Raw genomic sequence first — 25,405 nt, 5'->3', positions numbered from 1 at the left:
GAACAAAAAACTACAATAAATCACACACAAAAAACAATAATTTTACAATAAAATAAAACTGTTTCCGATTACTTCTACCTAAATAATTTATTTAATAATAAACAAAATACTTACACAAATTAAAATATAATTACTAAATGTATACTGTTCCGGTACATGAAAAGTCTGTTACTTCCACTCAGCATCCAATTGTGTAGTTGTGTACAGGGTACACTACAAACTGAGCATTTTTAGATTTACCACATCAATAATAGATGGCAGGCTTCTCTTTTGTATACAAAGTGAGGTTTAGTTAACAACTATTGTTTTAGTGAAGTTTAAAAAAAAATACAGAGAGGGCGTTCCATGTTACCGTGACATAGTACACTAGAGTGTGCTGCACTGAGCTTGTTTATGATCTGGGAAGGCTAAACAGACCTTCATTGGCATGCATGGTAGAGAAATTATGTCTGTCTGCTGTTTGTACAAGACATTTGGACTCTCTGTGACAGAAATGTTTCTAATAAAAAGGCAACCAGAGAGCCAGTTAGCCTATCTTTTTACCTTGAGCCTGCCAAGACAACAGTGCATTGTGTTTACAATAGTTCGATGTCAGTGACAAAGGGCAATCCAGGTTGGGGCTGCTTGATGCATCAGATTTTTAGATGCGGGGCGATCATTATGGAATGCACTCACTTACATTTAGCAGGCTGCGGACTGTCCACAAAGAGGAGCTGTTTTATCACGGCCAGACTATACTTCTACACATGCCAATTTGTGACTCATATACAAAAAAGGCAATTGCAGTAGCAGTTTAGACATGCAGATGCAGACATGTCAATGTCGCCACCTACAGTCAAAGACAGACACCGTCTCAAACAGAGTTTTTTCTCAATAGCCCAGGCTATTCATCAAGCTCACACGAACGAATATGAGCCGTTAACTTGGAGGCAGAAGGTTTTTATCGGCTAAAACACAGGTGGAGATCAAGAAAGAGCACAGAGGATCTTAAATTTACATCCAACACGAACAGGTCACACTTCGCTGCAACTCAAAACATACGCACACATACAGGCACATAGACCTTCCTGGGCCAAGCTACCGTATTGCTGCAATGCCATTATAAGCCTTTTTTTTGGCCTTTCATAGTTATCTGTCACAACATTTGCTCTCTAGCAGATACATCAATAACATAAAAACAAGAGGTGGTTACAATTAGCCTACTAGAAATTGTAACTCTGACAAGAAAGGAAAGCCTCAAACTAATTTCACAATTTGTTCATTTTCCAAATCCAGTTCAGAATTTGGTCCAGAAAGACTTAAATTAAACTACAGTGAGCAGTTACTCCCCACTAAAATCACTGTATGTATTGGATTAACAAATAAGCGCAGACTTTTTGCGTAATACTCATTGTCAAATGGTAACAGAGCCTGAGAAGCCTGTGAGGTCACTGTGCACCATGAAACAGGAGAGAAAGAGAGAGAAAGGGGGGGTAAGGCAGAGATTATTGGGTTAGGAGGGAGATTGAGAAGGCCTTGTTTACATTTTCAACCTGATAGTCATTAAAAATCACATGGTCGCGTGTGCGCTCTTCCAGCTGAGAGTACAACTACATGCCTGCGTGTGGTTAAAGAGAAGGAAAGAAAACAAGAAGACATGACACAACATGTTATAGTGACAACGTCTCATGATACGTTAAGGCTGAATAAATGCAGAGAATTAACAGTTAGATGTAAAGCAGAAGACAGGGTCTGAAATCAATATCACAATAACCAAAGCTTTTTCAGCAAAACAAAAATAAATAAATAAAAAACAACATCATCAGCAGTCCTCGGCTGTTGACCACTTAACAGTTACTGTGATGAGGCTGGCAGTCACATGCCTTGCCCAAGGGCAGCTCAGTCATAGTTGAGAAGAACAGAGAGAGCTGAGTCAGTCATTCATTCCTTTTCCAAATCGGGCCAGCATTTGGAATCAGCAGTCTTCCGGTCACAAGCCAATTACTCTGATTTTTAAGTTACCACAACACTCAACCCATTCACCCAATCTCTTTCATCATAGGCGTTATTGAACCCTCTCAGTCTCAAATCAATAAATTTATGTCCTGCCTCAGGATCCAGGCTTATTAAAACATATTACTATGTTTGTCATGTGGAGAACCACAAACAACTGGCCATGGAAGACTGCTGCTTTGGTTTTAGCAGATCTTTAAAAACAAAAGGACATTCATTGTTAGACATCTGACCACACATTCAAAGTGAAACAGTCAAACACATACACATGGAGCAACATATATGGGAGTACTCCAGTTTACTACACACAAACAAAAGGAGCCACATGACTTAGTAAACAAAACAAAAATCAACTAGATAAGTGATGATGCTGCATGTGTTTGTGTGTGTTAATGTAGCCACCTAACCACCTGTACACACACACACACACAGCTCTGTGTTGTAGAGTCACGCGCTGGATCACACGCTCCCCCGTCTGCCTTTGGTGCTGATTTTCTGGTCTAACCTTGCAAAGATGCTTCCATCAACATCGCAGCCACCAGACCAATACATGACAAGTCACTAACACACACAGAGTCATATTTCTATCACTTTTACCCTAAAATGTATTGACATGAGAGAGAGCGAGAGCGAGCGCGCGTGCGAGAGCGAGAGAGAGATGCGCGCACACACATACTAAACTTTCCATTTTGCTTATTGAAACAAGCACAAGTCAATGATGTGACCCGGAAACCAAAAAGCAGGAAAAAGAGCAGCAGAATTCTAATCTTGTAAGAAAGACTTGAGACTAAATTAAAGAACTAAAAATGAAAGAATGGCGGATTAGTGTTGGAACAATAATGTCCAGAATGTTTAGACAAACACATGGATTATATTATTATTATTATTATTATAATTAAGCAGCATAGATCCACCACACTTCTGGGCAGAATGTATTCTGCGCAGAAGGTTTGCTATGCAGACTCTTCTGAAAAGTTCAGATTTGATGTTCTGTAAGCTTTATGGGCAATCCTCCTTAGCATCCAACAACTACTGTTCCCAGAAGGCTTTGCATAGCTTCAAGAAAGCTAAGTGGAAGATGTAGTTCCTGACCCTGTGAAGCTAAATGTTTGATAACTGCCTCCATCATACCAATAAATTTGTTAGACAGCATTGGCTTAGTTAGCATCTATATTCACTTTGCATGGAACAGCTACCAGTGGAGGAATTTATTATTCAATACCAGTCAAACCAATCAAGTGTTTATCATCACTATCTGCCGTATCATTAAAATTTTAAACACCTTATTTCAATGCCCCAAGTTCTTTTGCTTCCTTTTCTGCACTGCTGTCTCACTAGGTTATTTGGTTACTTGGTCAAATTATTAGACTAAATTAGTAGTACTATTGTTTGATCCAAAAAGCAGCCATATAAACCAAAAGACTGCATCTCATATCAGCCTCCTACAAAGTCCACAATTCATAAAACAAGCACATCATGATGGGTTGACAGGGCTGTCTCACTTTAAAGGCTCCCCAAAAGTGGCCTCCAGTATCTTGCACTCCACTGCATGTGGCCAATTGTTTAATATTTCCTACAGTCAATTGTTGATAACAAAGAGAGGTGGGAGATATCATATGACTGCGGCGCATTAACCAGGTATTTGCATTGTGGACATCGGTCACTGGTGAATACACAACACACGAAGCAAACGCCACAATAAGGTGTAAATAACGGGTTGCCATAAATAAACTGGGCATAAACTTCACAGTTTTTGTTATCAGCTTGGATATGTTGTTAATGGCACATGTCTCTAGATAAACAGATGTTATATTGATGTTAAAGAGATGGTATTATGCTCATTTTCAGGTTCAAAATCTTATTTAGGGGTTGTACTACAACAGGTTTACATGGTTTAATTTTCAAAACACCATATTTTTCTCATACTGCACATTGCTGCAGCTCCTCTTTTCACTCTGTGTGTTGTACGCTCCACTCTTGAGCTACAGAGTGATGCATCTTACTTACTACAAAATCTTTGTTGGGAGTTGCACATACACAGTTCCCAGGTAAGGACTACTAGCCAATTAGAAGCAGAGAAGGGCGGGTCGTCAGAAACAAGGTAGTGTGATCCAAATCAAAGCCGCTTCAGACTTCGACCGTAACCTAGCAGTTGGTATAAGTTACTCTCAAGTCCACAACATCATTGTTCCACATCTTACCATAAACCACTACAAAAATCACCATATTTCAACTCAATTTTACATAAAAATTGGCCAAACAATTTGAACGTTTGCTCAGTAGCTTTCACATCAGGTGTAACATTAGCATTATAGTTATAACTTTAGCTGTTAGCCAACGTTTACAACAACTCCGCACTTGACCAGTCTGTGAAGTTACATTGCCGTGTTTATTTTAAATATAATTCACAACCAATAAAGCATACTTACAGGTTGTGATTGTGAATTTCCAGGCCCAAACAGAGTCTGTTGAGAACTGTTGCCGGTGTTCTGACGATCTATGCTGCCTTGCTGAAAAATGCTACCATAGCGCAACTCGATAGACTCGACTCTACTTGGCCCTGCTCCGTTTTCCATTGCAGATAGTACCCAGAGATAGTACGTAGCTTGTCGTCATAGCGACGCCACACACAACTGCTGTGACGTAATGTTCAATGCGACACACACACCAGCGATCCACACAGCTTTCTCTCTTTTAAGTTAAAACATTTCAACATTACTCAGAATGTAAAGACAGATAAGCGGTATGAAAACCTTCCAGCTGTGTTTTTCTCTGCCGTTGTTGCTGCAGCGGTCTGTGTGACGGCGGGAGCAGAGGGCTCTGTGAGCGGACGGCTGGCCGGCCTCACACGCTCCTCCCGCGGGTTGGCGCAGGCTTCCCCCGCAGCCACTTGCTGAGCTCCTCAACTCTTCTCCTCAATGTGCTTGAAAATATTCAAGCACATTTTTGTTTCGCCATCACTTCTCGGAAAACTGTCAATATTCGAAATCTTCACAGCTGATTTCACCTCAAAAACTTCTCAGAAGTGGATTTAGTGATGAAATTCCATACAAAAACTGTAAAATATAAAACTTTCTGTTGCTGGCCTCTGTCTGGTGCAGCAATGATGATGCGGTGAATAGTGACGATTCTCTCTGACCAGTCAGCAGTCTGTCGTGTTTTCACGTTACATTTTAGTTTCCCTCAGCTCGCTTGGAACCTAGACGGAAGTGAGGTGATACGAAAAAAAGTACCTGGAAGCAGGTACAGGTGCAACATTTCTACAATGGAAAACCAGACAAAGGTGAGTGGAGCCAAAGGGGCTCCACTCAGACTAGCTTGGTTTGAGGGCGTGCCTGACCCCAGCTAGCTTGGCAAGCTTTATGACGCGTTTTCATTGTGACGTCACAAGTAAAGGAAGTAAAGGCTGGACTACAAACAAGCTGTTTTCAAGCGGTTCAGAGCAGGGTTTTCTGTGGGAGATGGGAACTCCATTTGGGCTGGACTTTGGGCTTTTTCATTTTGCAAACCTGTTACATGCACAAAAAAAGGATATATAACTCAATAAAAGAGAGGGGAAAAGCCAAAAGCATAATACAACCTCTTTAACCTTGTGCGCGGTTTTCAAGTTGTCTGTCATGTGTTGTGAAATGTCACAGCTCTTTCTGTGAACTGAGGCATCATGGAAGCTGCCCTGGTTCATCACATTAGCTGGACTTTTCAGGACAGCTTCATCGAGGTATGTATGTCAATTTCCATTTAAGGGTTAACAAAATGACAAGGATCGTCATATGAGACAGATTTAGCTTGGACTTCAGGTTTTCCAGAAGATGAGATGCAGCCCCAGAAATGGGTTACAGGTGTCATCTGGTGCACTCAGCAGGTACTTTGGATATACTCATGTTAAGATACTTGTAGGCCTTTATTCATATCATACTTACTCTGCATTGAAGCCGTTGACATGTAGGATCCTCATCTGTTTTACTATGGTGCTCTTTCCTGACTCTCCAGCTCCTGAGAGAGAGGGGACAAGGAAATATTTGGGATCTGTTAACATGTGTGTGATACAACACACACACACACACACATATATGAAATGCCACTTTACAGTATGTGTACAGTTGTTCCATTTCCCATATTCTGATTACAAGCACTGTAGCTGCCTAAAAGATTTTCAATTTGGAAATTCATAAGCTTATTTGGCTGTGACTTACTATGCCCTACAGGAAACTTTCAATGAACAAACACCAAATTTCATACATGAGTGTGACTCTATTTAGAAAAACCGGTAGTAGAGGCAAGGACAGTGCTGCATGGTCATGGCTGAAATAATAAACAGGATTATTCCACTAGATTCTGTGATCACAATCACAAGATTACATTTTTAGACTTGATGACAGCCTTTAAAAGGGCCATTTTAAACATTTCCCTTAAAAAGCAGGTGTTGTTGTGTTAAAAAAATAAGAGTTTGGAAGGCAGTACACTCAAACAAAGTTTTAGTTAAGATATTGTTAGTTGTGTCTGTTCCTGCAGTCAACTCATACTATTAAACAAATGACACTGAATACACAGACCTGGTGTACGGTTACAGATGTTAAGCTGTTCAGTAGTCTGACACCTTGCCAAATTCAATTTAGTGTAGAATACACTGCCAGTCATCCATTTTGTGGCCCTGCCTTTTAACCTTACATTTTACCAAATTCTACCCTCTTCATATTTTTGAGAGAAACAACTTTCTTCAAAAAAACAAAAGAAAAAAACCAGCAAGTTCAGACACTCATCATATGCCTTTATGTCCTGTGAGGAGAATATGATCACTGTTCTTGTCTGTGGTATTTGGCTTTCAACAAACTTGTGAGAATCATTCAACTGATAAACTGCTAAAACGAGCATGAAGAGAGACCGGGTGCTGGTTAGCTGCCTGCTGTACAGCCTTTGTGTATCTGTTATAAGAATGAAACTCACATCTCTTTTCTCTGTAATGCCACACATGCGGTGTGAATATGTGCATGAGAAGTGAGCAGCTTAAAGTTCAACATTTAAAAGCTGCAGCTCTTTCACACTGTCCAACGCCTTTCCTGTCTCAGGCCTTAAACATTCAGCTGTCTGCTCTTTTTATCTTAAACTGAAGTGAAGATCAGGATCAACAATGACCCATAACTTTACCTGAATCAAACACATTTCATGTCTTGAGCAAGGGATCCAAGTTCTTTGTAAAAAATAAAGTGGTACTCTTCTTTAAAAGTCTGAACATGAAGCTTAATAGGCATAATTGCCTCGTAGCCCAATTTCTTCTAAATCATGAGGTTTGATTGGCTGGCAGTTTGCAACAGTTTTGTATTAGACGTTATAGCGCATTTCCTACCCCTGAGACATATTTGTGATAGTCGGCCACAGACAAGTCTGGGACTCTTCCATTTTGGTGGCTCAGCAAGCTAAAGCACATACCATGAACTCATAACATCATGCTCTCAAATCTGACTGATGACCTCATGTCACAATGTCAGCTCTCCTCTTTCTCCCCCATCACCCTGCCCCTTCCAACAACACATTGTCTAATGAAGCAGAAACACCATGCCTCACAAAATGACTGTGTTAAGTAGTAATGTACGAAAGTGTAGTGGTGAATTTTTGGAGCTTGCCCTTCTTGTGTACTAGAAACCATTTTTGGTTGCATGTTTGAAAAAGCACACACACTCAATCAAGTTTGGTATTGAAACTTAATCCTTTTGGAGTACCAGCAGGACAGTGTCCAGAGTACAAAGTATTAAAAACTGCAGAGTAGAAAAAAACTGGTCAGATTCTTAGTCTTATTTATTAATTCATTTCTTTTGTTAAACACTGGTGCATTTGAGAAGTTTGGCTGGATTACAGTGTGAAAAGCAAACCATTGGCAAAAGTAAAATTTGAGGATTCTAGCCATTAGTGGTTTGTCCAACAGGAAATACTCCCACAGTCTGTCTGTATGCTACTGAAAATTTAAAACCACACCGAGTTTAATATCTCCAAAAGAATATAAAATTCAATGTTTATATGGCGAAAGGACCTTAATGAATTCAACATACACTCCCAAAAATGTCAAACTTGTGTGTAACTCATCAGACGAGATACAGAGGTGAGACACAGATGTAAACTGCACTCTGTCAATGAACCATCAGACAGAAGTAACGCACTCTAACCAACAACTAAAACGTGAATAATCTTTTGGGCAGGACACAACACAGTAAGCATTTACTGCAGTTATATAACAGATAACTGTAGTAGTATATTGCCATATACCAAACATTTGCAGAGTGTTGTGCACACAGGACTGTCCCTTGGATTTGCAAATACAGCGGCGATACTGCATTAGAATTGCACTGTCAACTCAAATACTTGCCATGATTTTAACGTCACTTAAATTGTGGACAGTCATGCAATTTGTAGCAAATAAAACATTGAAAATGAACAAAATTATTATTTTTTTTAAATCACTTGCTGAATAAAAGTTATAGGATCTACTACTTTATACATGGTGCAGATACATACTGTTTATTTGTTTTAGTTAATTTAAAAACAGGTTACCTTCATATATGGAGACCAAAAGAAAGATTTTACCTGAAGGTCATCATATCTTCAGTATAGAGGATCTAGTAAAAGTTTTACTTAGTCAACTTAAGACTTAACTGCTACCTCTCAATACAACACATATTTTATGTTATCTCTCCTTTAAAAGGTGTCCATCTTCAAAGTGAAACAAACTCCCAAACGGACTTCCAACAAATCCATTAACACATGAATTTGGCAATCTAGTTAATCCAGTGAGCTATACATTTAATCTAAAACCAGTGTTGTTATGGCTGCACGTTACAATTATACAGAGCAACATTAACCAATATTTACAATAACTTTAATTCGCTATAGTCCGAAAACTATCTTTTCCTTTTATCTAACATGGAGGGAAAAAAGCTGAATTCCTAGCATATATTTTTTCAGCAGCACCAGGTGTGAATTCAGAGTGACCCTTTTATGCTTCATTTGCCTTTGTTCACTGTTTAAACATCCTCCAAAATATGCGGAATCACAAATAACAGCCTGCAGGTCCACAAGTCAGCGATAAAGTTAAATTAGTAGATAATATGATTGGAAGGCAGCTAACTTTCGGCAGACATCTTTGTATTGGTTTTCTTGTGGTTCCTGTCCTTCTGCTTTCCTAAAGTCACCACAACTTCCTCCCCAACATTAATACGGGTGTGTCTTAGAATACGAACCCTCACTGGCATTTCTGTAATCTTTTTTTTGTTTTGTTTTTTAAACGAAGAACACCACAACTTCTTGGTAAGGCTATGAATGGACATAGGAGGAGGGTACAGAGGAGAGCATGGCAGGGAAGTTAGACTCTTATGTAATTGTAGAAACCCAGCCCACCTATAGTTCACTCTCTGACACACACACACACACACACACACACACACACACGCACGCACACACACATTAAGTCTCCATTAAGTAGGTCTGATTGTTTTTTCTTAGTCACATTATCTTAAGAGGCTGTTTGAGCTACACACCCACAATCTGCTGTGTAATGTAAAACTAAAAACTTAGTTAAGCCAACTTTTCAGGCCTACAGGCATGATGAGGACTACAATGAACAGTGTACAGCATGATATGTAGTCCCAAGCTAATACAGCTCAAAAATGCTATGTTCTGTTTATAAAAATGTGCATACATTTAATATAAATGACAATAAAACCAGTTTTTATTGATGTGAGTGGGTTGTTTATCCTATGATGACCACTGAAAGACGTTTACACACACCTTATACATTTACCCACACCTAGTTGTATACTCTCAAAGCCACCTATGGAGGCTTTTACAGCACATTTTGATGTTGGTAGTGGTAGACTTTCAATTTAACATCAACATGGTGAAAACCAAGCAGAGTGCAGCATTTTTAGCCTTATGCAATGGCAAAGTCACTCTGTTGACAATGTTTCCCAAAACAACATCTCAGAAGGTTAGGAAGCAGAGCCTCAACTGTGCTGCCTTAAGAAAACAAAAACCAAAAAATTACTCACCTAAAAGTAGTAGTCTGTGTGTTGCTCTGTAGATCTGTTTGTCTTTTTGGAGCTGTTTCTCTATCTTTTTGTTTGCTTCTCTTTGTGCCTTCTCCTCATTTCTCTGGTCTTCGGTCTTACTGTTGCCCAAACAACCCATCTTCCCGCAAGAAAAAAAGAAAAAGGGGGTCCAGGGGAGGAGGAGGAGGTGGAAGAAGAAGAAGGAGTGGAGGTGGGGGGTATGTAGAAAGCAAAATAAATAAATAAACTAAACTAGCCTAGATCCCTCGTTTGACATGCGGATTTGGCAGCAATGTCATCCACATTTACACCATTTAACTTCCCTGGCCTTCTCCAAAAACTGTCCGTGGTGCAGCACTGTAGAATTTATGTGTCCATAACGCGTATTTTGCTGTCAGAGAAAGGGCAGGATACTGTTGCTGACGACACCGAGGCCGCCTTCTCAGTTTGCTGAATCCTGCTCGGGCTTTTTCCTCCTTTGCATGCAGTATAGTTATTGTTTTGTTTTCCCACTCTTTCTCTCTCTCTGTCTGTCAACTGTGTTGCGTGAAGAATTGTAATCCACTACGTCTGTTAAGAAACCAAAACTCGGGGTTTCACCTCAAATGGAGGCAGAATAAACAACCTAATTTGCATCTCCAAAAGCCCGGGTCTTGCGTCTCACTGCTGCCCGTGACAAGGAGCCGAACTCGGCGTGTCCGAAAACCTCGCCCGTGCTGTGGCGCGGCTCGTTTCCACGTCTCCTTTCATGATAAACATTTCCATAAGTGTACACTTATACGCTCTATCTATTGCTATGTCTCCCCGACGGCTGACTTCGTCGGGGGCCCAACAGGACAGGAGGAAGGGAAATAATATTTACACCCGAACGACCTACATGTGTGATATTCTCGTTGCTTCCGTCGTCATCCGGCTCCTTTTCATTCGCTGCATCAAATCAACCCACAACCGCTCCAAACTCACTGCGGTTGTCTTTTCTGCTGGATCCTCCACCACCTCAAACTCCGACACGATGCAATATCCCCAGATTCGTCCTCCTTGTTTGTGGTGGCTATTTCTTGCTGTGTTTTTTCCTCCAAAAGGGCCTTCTCTCTCTCCCTGCCCCTCGCTTTTGTTGCTGAAATTGTGTTATCAGCCCCTCACATCACCACCGAGCCTCCAAAAACTGCGCACCGATAGAGTTTTTTTTAAATTCCCGACTGGCTCCTACGAATCCCTTCAAGAAAAAAAAGCCTAAAAAAGAAAAGGAATAGAAAACGTGACCGAGACGTGAAAATCCCTCGAAATGTATCCACGTTTCTTGCAGGTGAAAAAGCAACCCCCGCTGTCAGGCTCAGTTTTTATAGCCTACATAAAGCCTATGTGTACACACATACACACTCATACATATATATTCCTCTTGAATTCGAGGTGGGTAAATAGGCTACAGGCTTGACACTACATGTGCATTTACATTCACAAAAAAATAGGACGCGGGCTTGTTGTAGCAGCACATTCCCACCGCGAAGGCCGCTCCCCTCCTGGCCGCTGGTCGTGGAAGGTGAAAGACAGGAATAACCAATTCTTGGAGGTTATTATTTTTTCCCTTTCTCTCTCTCCGAGAATAGTAACCTACACTGAGGATATAGACAGCGCTGAAGAGAGACGGGGTGGGGCCACACAGCGCTCATTGAACCCTGGGAAGGAAGGACCGAGAGCGGAGGAGAGGCCGCTTCGCCTCGTCACGTGGCCCGTGCGCGGAGCGGCGTCAGCGGCGCGGCTCTGCGGAGAAAACGGCGCCCTCTTCAAAGGAAACAACCGCACGCCGTGCAGCCGGGCCAGAGGCTCCCAGAGCTGCTATACAGCCTGTCACAGAGGACACGCCACACCCTCCACACTAAAACAACAAATGATACATAAACTCACATATCATTACATGATACAGTACATGACTAGAATAATGTGATATAATGACACAAGTCATACTTTAAAATATTTATAAGCCTATATATAACATTTTGCTGTGTTTACAAAGATTCATGATATAGGCTAACCTTTAATGGTTCTGAACATTTGAATTCCAGTTAAAGTATTATTAGTCTATGTTTGTTTCTAAACAGAACAATAGGCTACTAATACTGATGACTATGTTGTAAAAGATTATTTAAAAAAAAAAAAACCTTTAGGCACACATTGGCGGTATGTTTTATACCTAAATTGGTAACACGACACATGGGTGTACATCCATCTTTCCTTCACCCAGCATGTTCTGGAAGAAAACTACTCCCGGGACAGTCCAACACAGTGGAACACAATCACATAAACACATTTCCACCAACAGGTAGATGTGTGCTCCAGAAGTTTCCAATTCATCTAACCCTGCATGTCTTTGGACTGTGGGAGGAAACAGCAGCACCTGGAGGAAACCCACTGACTCAAGAGGAAATGCAAACTGCACACAGTAAGAACCTTAACCCATTAGCTATCATACTGAGACACAAGAGTGGTAACCACAGAGTCACTGTGCCACACCCAGTGTCCAACACTCACAAATGTGGTTGTGGTTGCAATTTGTACTGTTTAGTATTGGTATAGCAATGTACACTATATGATGAGCACTTTACCTAGTGGGCACTTGAAAGCATCATTGTACAGTCATTAGGTCCCCATAGCGCATTTTTTTCATTTGGACGTAGCTGCACTGGTGGACTCAGGGTGGTGTGTTGGGGGGTTTTGCAACAGCCTGAGTCCACCGCTGCCAAGCAAATTAGCCCAAATGTGGTTAAAACAACCAGTTGATTAGGCAAACCTGCAACATATCCTATCTCCTTGAAGCTTTTAATATTCATGGGGCTTCACTAGAGTTTCTGGGTTTCAATGAAATCACACTTTTTCAAATCGATTATGAGATTTATTAAAAGGCCATCAGCTCTATTGCTGTTAGGTCTGTTAAACGCTAGGTGGCAGCAGTCTTCTAACTCTGAGTAGCAGGCTTGGGGGTTTATTTATTTGCTGTCAATCCAAGCAACTGCACTATTCTCCAATTTGTGAAAACAAAATATCCATTAAAAAGTAGTTTCCAAAGTGACTGAAAAGTAAAATTTGCTGCCTGCTAAATTTCTAGTCTAAATAGTATTACATGTCCTGGGTAGATTTTGAGGTGAAATCTTAACATGAGCTGGAACCTCAAATTAAATCAAATTTATAATTTAATAATATATGATCAACTGATTCACAATGTATACTAATTTATCTTTCATTCCTGTTGTGTTGTAATGATGTAGGTGGATTGCAGAAGCACAAAACACAATTAAACCCTTTACTGGTGCAAAAAACAACATTATTCAGCAGTACTTTGTCCCTGTCAGTATCAAGTAATCCCTCAGGGGTTTAAATGGGTGTCTACTCTGGACTGTAAAACTGAAAATGTATTATGTTGTGGTCTTTTTAAAAATGTCAAAATGTCAGAGCAATCTGCTATTTGTTGAGGCAAACCAAGTATTCTATAAACCATAATGCATCTCTTTTTCTCTATTTCCCTCACTTTTTATGACTTGTCAAAACACCCTGTATCCTGTAGCCAAACCTTCAAACCCTACCCAGATACATAACCAGGATAAAAAGCAGGACAGAGGTCCAGCTTAACGTGGCTTGCCTCTGAGGCATTAAATGTGAAATGCATCTATGAGATATTTGAATCTCCCAGCTGTCCCCTGGGTTTTGCGGTGGGCTTTGGTAGTGAGTGTTGACTTAGTGCTTGCTGGAGCTTGAGGCCAAATCATTCAAAATCTCTGAGGAGTATTCTCCCATCAGTTAGATGAACATGAAAAGCATCACTGCTCCAGTTTGGTGATATATATTATAAATAATATATCATCAAACCACGGTGTTTACCATAATCCTGATCACTTCCAAATCATTTTCCTCATTTTTCCACCCTTGGTCAAAATAACTAGCCAAACACACACACACACACACACACACACACACACACACACACACACACACACACACACACACACACACTCTTTCTATCCCTACATCACCACCCAAGACCCTTTTTTAGTACGTCCGCTGGCAGCTCTTTTTAACTGCACTGTCATGAAATGTTAGCTCCCTACTCAGCACTCATTCTCATCATAATCAATTTAGATCTACTGCTGAGGAGTAATCGAGTGTGTGTTTTTTCCTCTTATTGAGTCTGCCCACTGAGGACTCACTCCTATACAAATACACACAAGAAATTTATTAGTTTAGTTTGGGCTTAGTTAACAAGGTTAGGATTGTCTGGATTATTTGTGGTGTTAAAATGATTAAATTGAGATCAATAAATCAAATATTTTGGCATTCTCTGCATTTTGTAAAACGCGTAAGAAGAAAACAATTGAAGCTTGTAATTGTGAGCTGTGAAAGCCAAAGTTGTTTCTTCCGAACACCCCTCTTCATAAAATAGTTTGTCATTAATTACTTTAGGCAGAAGTAGGGCTCCAACCAACAATTATTTTTTATTATTAATTAATCTTACTTCAGTTCAATTCAAACAACTTTATTTATCCCCGTAGGGCAATTCACTTACAGTCTACCGGTTGTATAAAAATAAGACCAAACATTCAGACACGCTGTCAGTGACAATTTTTAAGCATTAGGGCACCAGAGCAAAGCACCGAATACACAGGTCGCCAAGCAAGGACCATAATTCAAGAAAATAAACAGATAAATAAATACATGATCATTTGTTCTAAAGACTGACACAAGAGAGTGAAAAATGTCCATCACTATTTCCTAAAAACATCATCAAATAGCTTGTTTTGCTCAACAAATAAAATCTAAAGTTATCTGAATTCAAACTTTAGTGAAAATATATATTGTTTTATTTTTTCAAAGCTTTACAAAGTACTTTACATTAAAGAAAGGGAGAATGCAATGCACCTTGAAAACTGAATTGAATTTTATGTTGCAACTGTTCGCTAAGTTTTTATGTTTTTTAAGAAGCATGTGTTTTCTTGTACTGTTCCATACTGACTGTGTATCGAAATAACAGTAACAATAAACACTACAATGCAGAATAATCATCAGTTCCCTATCTTCTATCTAACTGAATAGACTTTACAGCATCCAATGCATAAATTCCCTGCTTGAAAGCGCTGTCTGTCACTGGTAATAAAACTCTAATTAACTGATTTCCCCATCTCACTCATTTAACAGTCCTGCCTTATACAAACACAGTCACATCTGTTATTTTTGCAGGTTTATGTTGTTAGTTTAAATTGTGAAGAAAAAAAGGAATTTGACACACAAAAACATTTCCTTGGAAGATGGCACAATGTTTTCTCCTATATTTTGGATTAAAGTTAATGTTTTTGCCATTCTCAGTTCTTGCATTGATCGTTCCTCTGTAGTCACACCAGCTCTTAATGGCCTCACAGCCATGAATATTAGATACACTTCCCTTCACCCCACAGGGCAAATATGATGAGCCAGCCTGACGCGGCTGTACGGAAACAAACACAGTGCTGTATGAGTATCTGTCTGGGTTTCCGAAATAAAGAAATTAGACCCTGGCTTGAACATAATGAATGCAAAGATGGCTGCATGCACAAGTCAAAGCTGTCATACTTTTGCATGTCAAAGTCACTGTTTCCCTCTTCTGTTGCTGTCTGGTTTTATGTATTGGTGGAAGCATGTTTTTCAGTCATGTAATAATAGCAGATATTCTCCTGAGTGAGATTAGCCTCGATATGAGTATAGTAACAGAGATGCTGGGTTACAACCCATTATGTCTGGGAGAGAGACAGACAGAGAGAGGGAGAGAGAGAGAGAGAGGTGAGGGAGGGAAAGGAGGGTGTGACGGAGACACAAGCAAAGAGCGGAAGGAGTCATCATTTTCACACAATCTTAAATCAAGATTCTCCACTCTCTCCTCTACTTTTCTTCACAGTGCTGCCTGTCACTCTGCCGACACCATCTCTGTCTTGTTATAGCCTAAATGTGTTGGACTATAACTATATTTCCTGTATTTTCACCGCTGTGTTTGAGGATGCTTTGACTGAGGCTGCATACATTTTCTTCTGAGAAATGTGTGAGCAGGTTGGAGTATCCCTCCACATTGCTAAAACATTAACTTCTTTGTGCGGACATCTAGAGGGTGACAGTATCTAAAGGAGCAGTGTGGGTGTCTGACACAGAGCAGGTGACATGGCAGGGGAGCTCGTGGTTGGGATGCTCTATAACTTATTACTACCACTGCTCCTGCTGACTGGTGAGTTCATAACTATTTTTAATTAATTATTTTATTGATATGCATTTGATCTGATAGAAATTACATTTGTGGTGTGTCCCTCTCCAGAGTTCAGTTATAAGGAAGGAATTAGGTCATATTATGATTAGATTACATATATAGATGGTATTTGTACAGCAGTTTTAGATCTTATTGTGTTAGAGTTGAGATCAGAGTAAGACTGTATTGTGTGACCTTTTATAGATGACTACTACTATTTCTTAGTCTTAAATTCTTTCCCCACAAAGTGCTTTCTGTAGTGGCTTTCATTTCTGTATGGCACCAGTATTGAGTTAATATTAATATATTGGTTATAATTCCTCCCTTTGGTGGAAACGGGTTATATTGAAGTGTATTGATGAGTGGAGTTATTGTAGTAAAGCTAGTATGTGTGCTTACTGTTGAAGACCACTGGCCCTTTGAGGAACCGTACTGAGGAAATGCGCAACACTAACTCAGTGTCAGGGATTAATATGGCTTTCTATTAGGAGCATTCACATCTTATGATACAAGAGTTGAGTCTTGAGTGTTGCTGTTGAGCCAGTATTTTGCAAAAAGCACTGTGTGCTGCCAGTTCAGCACTGAGACAGACTGTGACGACCACAGATTTACCCGAGCAGCATTTTGTGTCTACTTGAAGTGTAAAGTGGACTGTGTAATTTTGACTGCTGTCTTACACTGAGCCTTATGTTTGTACCTATTCAGTTCAATTCAATTCAATTTTATTTATGTAACGCCAATTCAATAACAGAAGTTGTCTCTTTGCACTTTAGTATAGAGAAGGTCTAGACCGTACTCGGATATTTTCTGCATAATACCTGGATGCCACAATGTGCTGCAAAGCTGGCACTTTATCTTACAATCAATGCTGACTGACAGTGAGTCAATGTTCTCACTATAGGTGCACATTTATTGTAGTAGGTGATGATAAAAGACACTTCCAGACCATCAGACAAGTTATAGCTTGCTGCCGTGATGTTACTGTGATGAATGAATGAACTGAGGGTTGTTCAAGCTCACATAATTTTATGTGAAATTCTGGTCAAGATGCCAAAGGTTTTAAAAACTACCAGATATAGGCTGAATAACAGGGCATATTTAACAAGAAATATTCAATGTAGAAGACATACATTTTCAATCTGATGTAATGGTAAAGAGAGAAAATGGTGTCAAGTTCAATACTTTAAGCCCTAGCGCGAGCACATGAAGACTTTATATGTGATACAGCTTTATTTAGCTTCCTAAGGTAAATTTGCATGAAAAATTGGGATGTGGTTAAAAAATTCAACACATTTCCCTTTTCACTAATGATTTCAACTTGTTTAACCTGGTGTCTTACATTAAAATCCCACATTTGTGTATTCCTTGTTTTGAGTTTTAGTGGTGAAATTAAGATACAGCACTTTCATTTTAGTACTTATTTGTATTACAAACATTAAAACACATTGGCCGATTTGTTTTCTTTGAGTTTCTTTGGTTGTTAATGTGCCCTTTTTGTGATATATAGAATAGATTACAAAAAGTGAGAGATTATGTAACCCTGTTTTCTTTTGACATGTTAATTCATTAAAACCATTTCTCTGCACCACAGCTTCTTTATTCCGCTACAATGGTCTGTCAGTGGTGTATTTCCTGTTTTTGCTCACCTTGCCGCTGCTGCCGAACCCCAGCCTGGTCACCATGAAAGGTGAGACGGGCTCCAAAGACAAATTACATCATAATTATGATTTAACAAGTGTTTGTTAAAAAGTGTAAAAAATATTTAAGCAAATTTGTTGGGCTTTAAATTAATTTATGTTCTCTCTGGAGTTTCAGTCATTTATGTTTCCGATTTAAGATGATCACATAAAAAATTATCCTTCCACCATAAACAAACAAATAAATCTCATTGAATGTTGTGTATATTTTGTACATCATTGTCTGCTTGGATGTGTTTTAATCCATTCAAACTTAATATTAATTTGAACTGTAAACTAAGTGTGAAAGGCAAAGGAAAAGAAAAACTAAATATTTCATTACTTATTAGTTTTAAGTGCTATGTCTTTGTATTTGTTTTCTATTGTCACTAAGTTTTGCGGGGGATAGGTGAATGTTACACCATAGGTGCGTACACAACCTGTAGATAAACCCAAAAGTACAGTACAAAACACCCAAATGTATTTCATGTGTATTATTTTGCTCCAGTTTTATTGCATCACTCGGTGAGAAAAAACACAAAAATAAACATTTAATTGTTGTGTCAAAGTTTGATAATAAAAATTGAGAGGGAGCGGAGATATAGCACAAGAGATTATACAGAGTACGGCAAAAAGTGTGTGTATGTGCGTGTGTCTATTGCATATCTATGTACTTCCTCTGTATTGATCACTGCATTCTGGTGAATTAAAGTATCTGTACCCCTCCCTTAAAGTAGTTTGTAAAGGGGATGTGGCTGGAACGGTCAAATCAATTATGCATAGCCTGGTAATTACAGTGAGGAATTAAAAGATGTGATGTCAGCATTTTTTTCTTTCTTTCACGTTACATCCCACCATCTAAAAACTGTTTGCCTTTCAGCCTGTCTTTGAAAGCTTCAATGATCCCACAGTTATCTTCATCTCCCTAATATGATCTCGCTCTCCTTGGGCTAAGTGGTCAAGTGTGTGTACATCCTGTGTGCATTTGTTTCATGGGTTTTTGTAAGTCCCCCTATACTTGGGAGAGTGTTATGTGTGTATGAGATTGTGTAACTTCCTTATTGGGCAGCAGACAAGTTTAAGTGAAATGAAGCTTTTAGTAAAAATCCTGAACATCAACAGCACATTTGCTGTGCTCAGCTAATGTTGAGCCACATCACATATTAATGCTTTGTACCTCCAACCTTCTGATTACATACACAAAACTCTAGACTGAGATTATGAACTGGTGCATTTATTAGAAAAAAACCCCAAAACAAATTCACTGTAAAGCTGCCCATTTGAGCATTTAATACTCATCTTTAATAAAATTGGGATTTGTAAATCTGGAAAGGTGCAGTCTGTAAAAGAGGGATATTTTTTAGAAATTAATCAAAATTTAGGCTTAAACAATTTTGGTAGTTGTTTTAAAGGCAGTTTTAATTAAACACTTCTGGGTTGGGTTGCACCAGCTATTTGTGAATTCACGACTAAGTTTGTGCTTAGTCCTTCCTATGTTTTTAGTATCTACAAGTACAGGTGGGCGATGTAGTCCTAAAATAATATCACGATACTTCAGGGTATTTCTGCAGTTATGATTTTCTTGACGATATGACAAAATACTGAAAAATATTTTTGGTTTTGAGTAGCTGTGGAGCTTGCCTCGTGCTCAATCGGGTGCTGCTGCTTAAGGTGGTGAAACAGTTTGTTTGGCAGTTTGTGTTTGTTGTATCGCTCCCTTTTTGAAACTAACTCTTCCACCATGGAGCAATGTTACTTTTGCTTTCAGCAGTGCTATGCTTGTTGTTACAGTATATAAACGTTAGCATACTGATGTGAGCATTTAGTACAGTCTCACTGAGCAACTAGCATGGCGGTATTCTTGTTAAATATATGTAAATATATACAGTGAATCTGCTACAGCTAATACACCTAATGTTGAATTAGGACTTCTTTCCATGCAGTCACCACGGTAAACGGCAAACGGCAGAGGCGCCAAATCACACAAAAAATGCAAATCTTACATAATGTTGGTTTAAAATACTAATTACAAAATATAAAGTGCCTTGGAGACAATATCCTACTGAAAAATGTATTTATGGGGTCCATCAATTCCTCTGTGTGTGTGTGCGTGTGTGTGTGTGTGTGTGTTTGTGTGTGTACCATCAGATCTCAGCCAATCTCTTAAATGTTGTGATGGAGTTACTCTCTAAGCAGATGAATACAGAGTAGTTTGTTTTATTTATCAAAGGTTATAATCTCCCTTAAGTCATTTAGACAGGAGAAACTTTGTTATGGAGTAAAATGGGAGTTTGCATAGGTTACTGCAACTACTGTTTTACAGCTGAAGATAAAACCCCAACATTTACAGCTCATAGGATGTTCCTTTATATTATTTATATATTCACTATAAATAAACATTGTTAACCACTGACTACCTCTAGCTTAGTACATTGTCAAGATGCTCAGAATTTATCTAAGACAAGACTTTGAAATGAGTTTGTTCACTTTTATTTCCTTCTGCTTTCTGTCATTTGCTGCTCTATTCAGGTAAAACGGGTCAGTTCGTGCGGCTGATCATCTACACTAGTTTGACCTTCCTGACCCTGCAGTGCTTCATGCAGATCCCCTTTGCCTACATCCCTCCACATGGTAAAATCATACTTGTGTCAGTAGTCCTGTGAGCGGGCTTCAAAGAAATAGAATAATAGAACAGAAAAATGTAATCTGTAACAACTCTCTTTTGTCATTGAAACATGTAAAACTTTGATCCCAGCTTGATGCTTGTTTGTTTTTGAATTGTTCTTATTTACTTATTTATTTTACAGTCAGTGGCCACTGGGAAGATTTCCTCTACCACTTGGGCATTGTAAGGTATGTGAGCAAACTTGACATACATATTTTCAAGGAACCTAATGGTTATGCATGCATTTTATGTCAAATTACATCTTATTTACATTACTACTAACCATTTTAAATTGCAATCTATCTTTCAGAGAGTTCAGTTAATTTCAGCGCAGTATGCAAATCAACTTATTGAGGCTTGAAAGTTGTGAAAGTGCATCGCGCATATCTTTTATTTCGTTTTTTTTAATTGTCACTGCTATATTATATTATATATGTATTACCAAGAATGTCTTGATTTTAATACCTTTCTGGTTTGAATAGAGAACAACGGAGATCAAACTTATGATGATACGTGTCTGTTTCCAGATTCAGCTCGGTTCACCCCGGGAACGTTGTGCGTCTCCTGGCCCCAGATGTAGGCCTCTTGTTCTCTTCCCTATTCGTACTGAGGCTGTGTAGAAAGCTACTGCGCCCCGCGCCCCACATCAGTCTCCATGAAAACGGAATACCGCCGTCTGACCCTGAGGTAACCACGGACAAACTCATCAACTCTTATACCATCACATTATGTTAAGAATGCCCGATGATTTCAATCTAATTGTTCCATGGGTCTGGCAGGAAGTGGAAACCTCTGAAACAGAGTCGGAGGGAGAAAGTGACACAGAGGGCTCGTCGTTTGACAGCTCAGATGAGACTACGGTGCCGGTTCAGTCGGGTCCGCCCCAGTTTGTCCAGAAGCTGATAGTGTTTGCAGCCGGACTGAGGCTGCTGCTGTCAGCAATCATGAACACAGCAGGGAAAGTTGTGGTGACTCTACTGCTTGGGCTGGCAGGTACAATACAGCAGCTGGTGTGGGCCAACTACAGGTATACTGTAGTTTTAAAATGTTGATTATTTTTAAATGGATCTTTTTTTCCCGTGGCTTTTTTCTCTTGTGTGTGTGTGTGTGTGTGTGTGCACGCACGTGTACAGGTATCATGCTGCCCTCCCTCACCTCAGGTGTGTATTTCGGGGTGTTTCTCGGCCTGTTATGGTGGTGGGTGTTCAGCCGCTCCATCAACCTGCTCATCTTTAGCTCCCTGTGTGTGATGATGGCCATCTTCAGCGGAGGACACCTGCTGGCTCTGTACCTCTACCAGCTGCCTCTGTCGCAGCAGCTTGTGCCACCAGACGATGTCTATGCCAGGTACAGAAGTGATTAAAAAGTAGTGTCAAGTCAAACTAGAGTTGAAATGTAGAGGGTCTTAGGGGAAAACAAAATAAATAAAAATTAAATAAAGTAATAAGCGGCCACTGACGGACTGACTGCAGAGAGGAGATCAAATGGAACCAACCAATGCTGAAGGACTACACAGCATTTAAAAAGATGCACGGCATCATCAGTTTCCGGGATAAAGCATGTACCATACAAACAAATACCGCGGAAGAACAAGACTGTTAAAGAAAAAGCTGCAACGGCGGCGTGATTGGTGGTAAGACTGTGCAGGTCTGAGATGTCTACGAAGTCTAAAGAGGCAGCCGATTACACTAATATATTGGCTGATCTTGCACTTTCATTAAATATCAGGTATCAGCACTTAGATGTTGGTTTCAGGCTCATGCCACCCAGACACAAATAAAAATGATCAGCTTCCGGTTTTTACCGAATGCAAGGACATTTCAATGCAAATGTCCTTGCAAAATCAGGTCATTAAGTCGATCAATGTAGAACTCTGCACCTTGCACAAAAACATTAGCCTAGTCTTTGGCTTGCACACTATGATTAATACGATTACATTTTTTTGTTTTCATTTGTTTTGGCTTTATCTTCAATTACCATGTGTAATTATTACTATTTAAATTCACTTTGCATCATTCCCTTTACCCGTTTGCATTTATATTATATCATACAGTATTGTAGTAGGATTGAATAGGGTGTGTAGCTGAACTTGAGCATGAAACTGTTTTGGCTTCCAACGGGAGGCATGTCAGAAAGTTTGACAACCACCACTGATCTAATGGCTTTATTGAAATTGTGTTTTACCCTCTTCCAAGTTGGTTTATCTCATTTTATCTCCTCAAAGTTTTACTATACACAAGCTCATATTTATTCTCTTTCCTTTTATTTTTCCATTCCATCCTGCCCTCCTTCCCATTTTACTTATCCCAGGTTGTTTGGGATGACAGGAGTGATCAGAACCAATAGTTCAGACCAGCACACTCTTAGTCTTCACCCACATGTCAGCTGGCCTGACTTCATCAACCCTTTGGTTCTACTACTGCTCTACTACACACTGGTGGCTCTACTGCACAAATGGGTCCACATCATGGAGGAGGTGTGTGTTTGTGTGTGTATTCATGTGTGTGTCAGGGGAATTATGTTCAGAGGCAGAAGTTAGATATTGTATTTGTGTGACCTTGGTGCTTCACATGATATTTTATACGGGGTTCCACATACATTGGCTTGTCGCTACTCTACTGCTGCTACTATGATATCTGCCTCTTATATTATATTACCACTTGTGCTGCTGTGACTTGTGCAAACATTACTGGTACTAGTAGCACTACTACAGCTACAACTCCAACTTGTACCACGCTGCTACTGTACCATGAAACTGCAACCTCTGCTACAACTTCCTCTGCTGGGTTGCCACCTCAATGTGACAGGTTTTCCTTTTTTTATCCCATGAGTGGGTGGGGAGGAAACAGAGGCTAATTTCCACAGAGGCAAAGCTAACTACTGCTACTACTACCCCTGGGGCAACTGGAAATGTTATTGCTAATCTGCCATTGTGACTTTCACCGGTACTTCTGCTAGTGCTTCTATTGCTACTACTTCCACGCTCTAAACATGCAGGCACATACACTTCACACAGTATTAACTTACTTAGTACTACTCAATTATTAACTTACATGACAGGCTTTTAATAGCAGTTGTGCTTCTCAGGATGCTGTTGATGGTGAGGAGCCGATGAGTCCAGCAGAAAGTCCAGAGGCTCCTCCAAGCTTCTCCAGGGTCATCTACATCTCAGGAGATAAGCAGGAGGTAACCTACAAGCACAGGAAAATTGTTAATGTATTTTGTCACTGATCAGTATTCTGCTGTTGTGCTCATTGCTAATTGTTATAGATAACAGTACCAGTTAAAAATACTAAAATAAAATACAGGCATCATATTTTTACTCCTATTTCACTTCTAGTTAGCATTTCAAAATTGCCATCCTACAATTTGTCAAGGACATAGCCAACCTAACATGCTATCTGTTTTCAGCTTTTAAGCAGCACAGATGAAGAAACCTATCTACCTGATGAGGTAAGTCATTTTATTGATAAATATTGTATTTTCAAGATGAATTATGCTTTTGATTGACTGATAATAAGATGTAATGCACTGTATGATGTACTCCCTTTTCATCAGCCAGTTATTTTAATGTCGGGGAATTCCTGGCAAGACGTTCACCGAAGCTGTTACCCTCCACCACAGTATGACGGCAAAGACTCACCATCACATGGTAATCATTGCACTCAAACCTCTAAGTACATGACTTCAGCAACAACAATAACTTCACTGATTTAATTAATTAGATTCTGTATGTTGTCCTGAAACTTCAGCAATACATACATTAAGTCCTTGTACCAGGGGTCTATTTACTAAACTCTTAACTTTTTTCTCCCTTGCACTAGAGAGAGCAGGCGAGGGAGACATGGAGGAAGAATGTGAAGAGGATCTGAGGACTACAACTGAGGCTTCACCTTTGCCCTCAGGTCCGAGTGGCCTGGTCATCTTTGGACGGCTGGTGCAAAAACACAGCTATGTCAGCGCCCTTATCATCATGATGGTAAACTACACTAACATTGATTTATGAGGGTTTTGAGGCAGCCATGACTAGTGCCATAATGGAGGTCAACAAGAAAGCAGAAATATTTGAAAACAAAAATTGTTCTGGTGTAGAGTAGGACAGCTCAGTAATGAAACAAGCAAAGCACTGTAAATGAGATCATATCATATCATCATGTAGCTGATGACACACAAATATACTTGCCCGTCAGATCCACAGACCCTGGAATGCTGAGTTCACTTAATAACTGCCTTTGTGAAGTTAAAAAATGGATGTCAAATAATTTCCTCCAGCTGAACTCAGACAAAACAGAAATCCTGGTCATCGGGTCTCAGCAGATGGCAAATCAAATACTGCCAACTGCTGGTTCCCTAGTAAATCACATTAAGCCTGTGGCAAAGAACCTTGGTGTTTGGTTTGATAGTAATTTAAATTTCGAGCAGCACACCACAAAGCTTGTTCAATCATGTTTTTATCAACTTAGAAATATAGCAAAAATTCGATCTATGTTAACTTTTAAGGACACCGAGACCATTTTACACGCCTTCATCTCATCACGCCTGGATTATTGCAACAGCCTTTTCAAAAATCTATTGATCGACTCCAGACTGTCCAGAACTCAGCTGCCAGGCTTTTAACCAGAACAAAGAAATATGACCACATTACTCCTATTTTAGCTTCATTACACTGGCTCCCAGTATGTTTTAGAATTCTATTGATCACTTTTAAAGCTCTTCATGGCCTCTCGCCTTGTTATATTTCTGACCTTTTAGTCCCATACGCACCAGCACGTACCTTGAG

General features: G+C 39.7%; 2 protein-coding genes across 6 annotated transcripts in view; one reads left to right on the top strand and one right to left on the bottom strand.

The window, feature by feature from the left end:
* Positions 1-25,405, bottom strand: part of gnas (GNAS complex locus) — a 66,666-nt gene that overhangs the window by 21,687 nt on the left and 19,574 nt on the right. The window contains exons 2-4 of one of the 5 annotated variants that reach the window (XM_046057688.1): positions 23,679-23,816; positions 21,781-21,963; positions 5,913-5,985 (exon numbers count right to left, since the gene is read on the bottom strand). In XM_046057688.1, the coding sequence (XP_045913644.1) occupies positions 5,913-5,947 (35 nt within the window). In that variant the 5' untranslated portion in view covers positions 5,948-5,985; positions 21,781-21,963; positions 23,679-23,816. Of the gene's footprint in view, positions 1-114; positions 210-5,912; positions 5,986-10,028; positions 11,701-21,780; positions 21,964-23,678; positions 23,817-25,405 lie in introns of those variants that run through there. The other 4 variants (XM_046057687.1, XM_046057689.1, XM_046057686.1 and 1 more) reach the window with 4 other exon arrangements.
* The window catches only part of si:dkey-11f4.7 (piezo-type mechanosensitive ion channel component 2), a 57,967-nt gene continuing 44,844 nt past the window's right edge, over positions 12,283-25,405 (top strand). Inside the window, 13 exon segments of the mRNA XM_046055653.1 lie at positions 12,283-12,468; positions 16,150-16,266; positions 17,876-17,971; positions 20,490-20,591; positions 20,768-20,813; positions 21,153-21,312; positions 21,405-21,618; positions 21,759-21,972; positions 22,936-23,113; positions 23,713-23,811; positions 24,037-24,078; positions 24,184-24,277; positions 24,450-24,604. Of these exon segments, the coding sequence (XP_045911609.1) occupies positions 16,203-16,266; positions 17,876-17,971; positions 20,490-20,591; positions 20,768-20,813; positions 21,153-21,312; positions 21,405-21,618; positions 21,759-21,972; positions 22,936-23,113; positions 23,713-23,811; positions 24,037-24,078; positions 24,184-24,277; positions 24,450-24,604 (1,464 nt within the window). The 5' untranslated portion in view covers positions 12,283-12,468; positions 16,150-16,202.

This window comes from Micropterus dolomieu, linkage group LG08, assembly GCF_021292245.1.
Source record: "Micropterus dolomieu isolate WLL.071019.BEF.003 ecotype Adirondacks linkage group LG08, ASM2129224v1, whole genome shotgun sequence".
NCBI lineage: Eukaryota > Metazoa > Chordata > Actinopteri > Centrarchiformes > Centrarchidae > Micropterus > Micropterus dolomieu.
This window is presented reverse-complemented; position numbering and strand designations above follow the sequence as displayed.